The following is a 4,897-nucleotide window of genomic DNA, read 5'->3' on the forward strand; positions in this document are numbered from 1 at the left end:
CAAGCTGTGGGAGGAAAGGGCTTCTTTGACTTACTTGTCTTTATCGTTGTCCATCATTGAAGGAGTCAGCACAGGAATGCAAACAGGGCCGGAACCCGGAGGCAGGAGCTGATGCAGAGGCCGTGGAGGGGTGTTGCTTGCTGGCTTTCTTAGAGAACCCAGGACTATTAGAGCAGGGGTGGTCCTATTCATAATGGGTGAGCCTGCCCTCATCAATCATGAATTAAGAATCCTCTATGGGCTTGCCTAAAGAGCAATCTTATGGAGGAATTTTCTCAATTGGGGTTCCCTCCCCTCAGGTAACTCTAGCCTGTGTCAAGTTGACATCACATTAGCCAGGCCACTGTCCATCATGGAGACACCTATGTGAGCTCTGATGCACTGAATGTTCATTAATGGGAAACACCTCACCCCCATCTTGGCAGAAGGCACTAAAGAGCACAAACACGGTGTAAACCACACCTTAACATTTGAAAGACAAGGGTGAGTGAGATCTGCTTGGTCTCTGAACCTGTTACGTTACAACTCCTGTCAGTGTGGATGGTGCTGAGAAACGAGATGGCAGAATTAACAGATGGGAAGGCAGGGCTGACTTCTTGCTATGGTTTCAACATGTTCCCGAAAAGTTCCTGAGATAACAGACTTCCTGGTTTCCATATCCATGAGTGAAAGACAACCCTGTTATTTATAAAATATCCAGTTTGTAGTATTTGGCTAAGGCCGCAGAAGCATGGCTAAGACAGCATCTTCTCTTCTCCTCTTCCTCTCCCCTTCCATCTCCCAGTCTTTTGGTTCAGAGACAGGAACACATTCTGTCTTAAAAGCATCTGCTGGGCCGGGCGTGGTGGCGCACACCTTTAATCCCAGCACTTGGGAGGCAGAGGCAGGCGGATCTCTGTGAGTTCGAGACCAGCCTGGTCTACAAGAGCTAGTTCCAGGACAGGCTCCAAAACCACAGAGAAACCCTGTCTCGAAAAAAAAAAAAAAAAAAGCATCTGCTGGGCTGCCTTCCCCAAGGCAGGCCATCTCACTTGCCTGTCTCTGCATAAACTCCGAGAAGCTTCCCCACACCAGCAATCTTTTAATCTCCACTCTCAGGACTTCCTCACTTCCCTGCCAGCTTGGTTATCAGATAGTAACTTTGTGTTAGTTCCTTTGTATGGGTACCACCCACTCTAATATGTGTGCTTTTATCTGTGCTTGCAGAAGAGCACAAAGGAAACGCACAGCTCTCAAAACTGTAGCTGGATATGGCGCGTGCCTGTAATCCCAGCACTTGGAAGTTAGAGACGGGGTAGCAGGCGTCCAAGGCCATGCTTGACTATATATTCAGTTGAATGCCATTCTGGATTACAGGAGACCCAAAAGCAAACCAAGCCACCAACAAAAATACTCTAGCTCTGTGAATTATTAATAACATATGTGAATACATCTATATCATCTCCATTCGGGTGATAGAATAGGTCTAAGCAAGGGATGATGGCAAATATCTATAATCGCAGCTGCTCTGAGAGACTGAGGCAGGAGGATCACAAGCTACAAGCCAGCCCTAGCTATAACTATAGGCAGTTTAAGATCAACTTATACAACTGGACCAGGCTTTCTTCTTTTGGACCACCAACTAGCTCCCAAATCATGACACGGACACTTATTAGTTGTGAATGCTTGGCTGAGCTTAGGCTCATTTCTGGCTAGCTCTTTTAACTTAAATCAACCTGTTTCTATTTATCTACCTTTTGCCTCAGAGATTCTTACTTTTTTTTTTTGGTTTTTCAAGACAGGGTTTCTCTGTGGCTTTGGAGCCTGTCCTGGAACTAGCTCTGTAGACCAGGCTGGTCTCGAACTCACAGAGATCCGCCTGCCTCTGCCTCCTGAGTGCTGGGATTAAAGGCGTGCGCCACCACCGCCCGGCTAGAGCTTCTTACCTTTTTTCCCTTCTGTATGTTTTACTTTCACTGTTTCTTGTGTGTGTCTGGCTGGCAGCTGCCTGGCTTCTTGCCCTGTTCATGCCTTTCTCTTTCTCCCTCGTTCTCTTCTCTCTTCCTCCTAGCCTAGCTTTCTCCTCCTGTTTATTGTCTCTGCCCACCAATCCCGCCTAGCCTTCTCCTGTCTAGCTATCAGTTTTTTATTAAACCAAACAGGTACCTTAGGCAGGCAAGGTGAAACAACAACACACCTTTACATCATTAAACAAATGCAGCATAAACAAATGTAACATGTCTTTGCCTAGTTAAAATAATATTCCACGTCAGACAACCTTTGGCAACCCTGTCTCAAAAGAAAACAAAGCAGAAGATGGCGCCGAAAGCGAAGAAGGAAGCTCCTGCCCCTCCCAAAGCTGAAGCTAAAGCGAAGGCCTTGAAAGCCAAGAAGGCAGTGCTGAAAGGCGTCCACAGCCACAAAAAGAAGATCTACACATTGCCCACCTTTCGGCGGCCCAAGACCCTGCGGCTACGAAGGCAGCCTAAATACCCCCGGAAGAGCGCGCCCAGGAGGAACAAACTTGACCACTATGCCATCATCAAATTCCCCCTGACCACCGAGTCAGCCATGAAGAAGATAGAAGACAACAACACGCTTGTGTTCATTGTGGATGTCAAGGCCAACAAGCACCAGATCAAACAGGCTGTGAAGAAACTCTATGATATCGATGTGGCCAAAGTCAACACCCTCATAAGGCCCGACGGAGAGAAGAAGGCATATGTTTGGTTGGCTCCTGATTATGATGCTCTGGATGTTGCCAACAAAATTGGAATCATCTAAACTGAGCTCAGCCGGTTAATCCTAAATATACATTTTTTCACCATAAAAAAAAAGAAAAAAGAAAACAAAGCAAAAAAAGTTGGGGATTAAGGGAGTAGGATTGGGGATGTAGTTTGTGACAAAGTACTTGGCCGGCACAAGCAAAACCCTGTTCAATTTTCTGTATTGGTAGAATGGGGGAGGGGAGCAGGCCCAGGATACCTCCTTTCCAAACATATCCAGTCTCCTAATGTCCATAGATTTAACTTCACCATAACGTTTTATATTAATAATTTTTAAAAATTGAGACATGAGTCAGTGAGGTGACTCAGCAAGGAAAGGCACTGCCACCAAGCCTGATGACCTGAATTTAATCCCCAAGTCTCATATGGTAGAAGGAGAGAACTGAGTCCCTAAAAGTCGTTCTAATGCTTCTATATGTAAGCCAGCTCACACATACACAGCCCATAGATAGATGTTTAAAAATCTTCAGAATTAGATATAACTTATAGTGAGTGGCCACAGTTCTGAATTCTGATGATTTCCTGGATTAAGGCAGCCACAAACTCAGTGAGTATACAAAGTTGTCTCTTACCCATAAACCCCAGTGACCTCTGAAGTGAACCCCCATTTTCAGTACTGGAAAGCACTGATTTGTTCTCTCTCCTTATTCTTTTCTTATTCAGCGTCTATCAGAGTGGGTGGGTCTAGCCGGGCGGTGGTGGCGCACGCCTTTAATCCCAGCACTTGGGAGGCAGAGGCAGGCGGATCTCTGTGAGTTCGAGACCAGCCTGGTCTACAAGAGCTAGTTCCAGGACAGGCTCTAAAACCACAGAGAAACCCTGTCTCGAAAAACCAAAAAAAAAAAAAAAAAAAAAAAAAAGAGTGGGTGGGTCTGAATTCTTTCACTCTGTGTGACATGTATGAGCTACATCCATGAGGTTGTATGCAGCAACCGTGTTCGCTCTCACCAGTGTGTGGAACTCATCTGAGTTGCCATCATTTATTTATAGGATTTTTCTATGAATAGACCACCATGTAATTATCCTTTCTATTGTTGGCCGTCTGCGTGTGTCCGTCCGATTGGAGCTTTTTGTGAATAACAGTGCTAGACACTTTTAAATTTTTATTTATTTATTTCTATGTTATGTTTGGATTTTTTGCCTGCATATATGCCTGTGCATCCTAGGTATGTGTGCCCACGGAGGTCTGAAGAGGACTCGCGATCCCCTGGAATTGGAATTTCAGATGGCTGCAAGCACTTTCCGTGTTAATGCTGATAATCAAACCCGGGTCCTCTGATAGAGAAGTCAGTGTTCTTAACTGCTTTTTTAAACCCGCGGTTACCTGGAACTCACTGCCTAGGTCATGCTTTGAACTCAAAACAAACTCCTCCGCCGCCCACTGGTCAGAATTGCAGGAGGGAGGCAGCTAAGAAACATTCTTGTGTTTCGTCATGCCCAGGTGTGCGCATCACCTAGCTGACCCTGAATACACATTTGTGCGTGATGACATTAGGCGGGTGAATCGGCTTTCTTTTTACATGATCTGGTGTGAAAAGCCCGTTGCCCCAGCATTCTGAAATAACCAGTCCTTCCGGGTGCTCTTCAGCGCCACTCCTGACATAAACTGTCTCTACAAGTGAACTCCTTTCTGAATTTCCTTTTGATTCGCTGGCCTGTTTGACTTACTCCCCATTTGGCTCTTCTTTTTCAAAAAATTTCCCCCATCTGCTATATTCTTTTTAATTTAATTGAAATTTTGAGACAGGCTTTCACTAGCTGGTCTGAAATTCACTATGTAGACCACATTGACCTCGAACTCAGGAGATTTGCCTGTTGTCTGCTTTACCGCTACTGGCCCACGCCTACGAGCTCTGTTTTCGAATGCCTAAGAGCAGCTGAGCAGCCCAGACACGAAGGGCACCGACGCACACGTGATGCATGCTGGAGGGTCCTTGGTATACCTAGGAGACTAGCGTAAGGCGGCCTCCTGCTACGTTTGTTAAGAGACGTCCTCCGCAGCCTGGCCCTCCTGGGGGTTGCACCCGTAAGGACAAGCCTCCGGGAGCGGGGCAGAGCTGCACGTCCACTTCCAGCAAGTCCTCTGTCTACGCCGCTGTCTCCGCCCTCTCCCCGCCCTGCCGGAAGGGTGA

At 46.5% G+C, this 4,897-nt stretch overlaps 1 protein-coding gene across 1 annotated transcript; it reads left to right on the forward strand.

Annotated features, from left to right (window-relative positions):
- The first annotated feature begins 2,295 nt into the window (after positions 1-2,295).
- Positions 2,296-2,763, forward strand: LOC130876316 (60S ribosomal protein L23a-like). Its single transcript, XM_057772852.1, has one exon. The coding sequence runs from the start codon at positions 2,296-2,298 to the stop codon at positions 2,761-2,763; it is 468 nt and encodes a 155-aa protein (XP_057628835.1).
- Positions 2,764-4,897: the final 2,134 nt, after the last annotated feature.

The sequence above is a fragment of the Chionomys nivalis genome, chromosome 6, assembly GCF_950005125.1.
Source record: "Chionomys nivalis chromosome 6, mChiNiv1.1, whole genome shotgun sequence".
Taxonomy (NCBI): Eukaryota; Metazoa; Chordata; class Mammalia; order Rodentia; family Cricetidae; genus Chionomys; species Chionomys nivalis.

Coding starts and splice junctions, on each gene's coding strand:
- LOC130876316 (XM_057772852.1), top strand. CDS start 2,296: ATGGCGCCGAAAGCGAAGAAGGAAGCTCCTGCCCCTCCCAAAGCTGAA.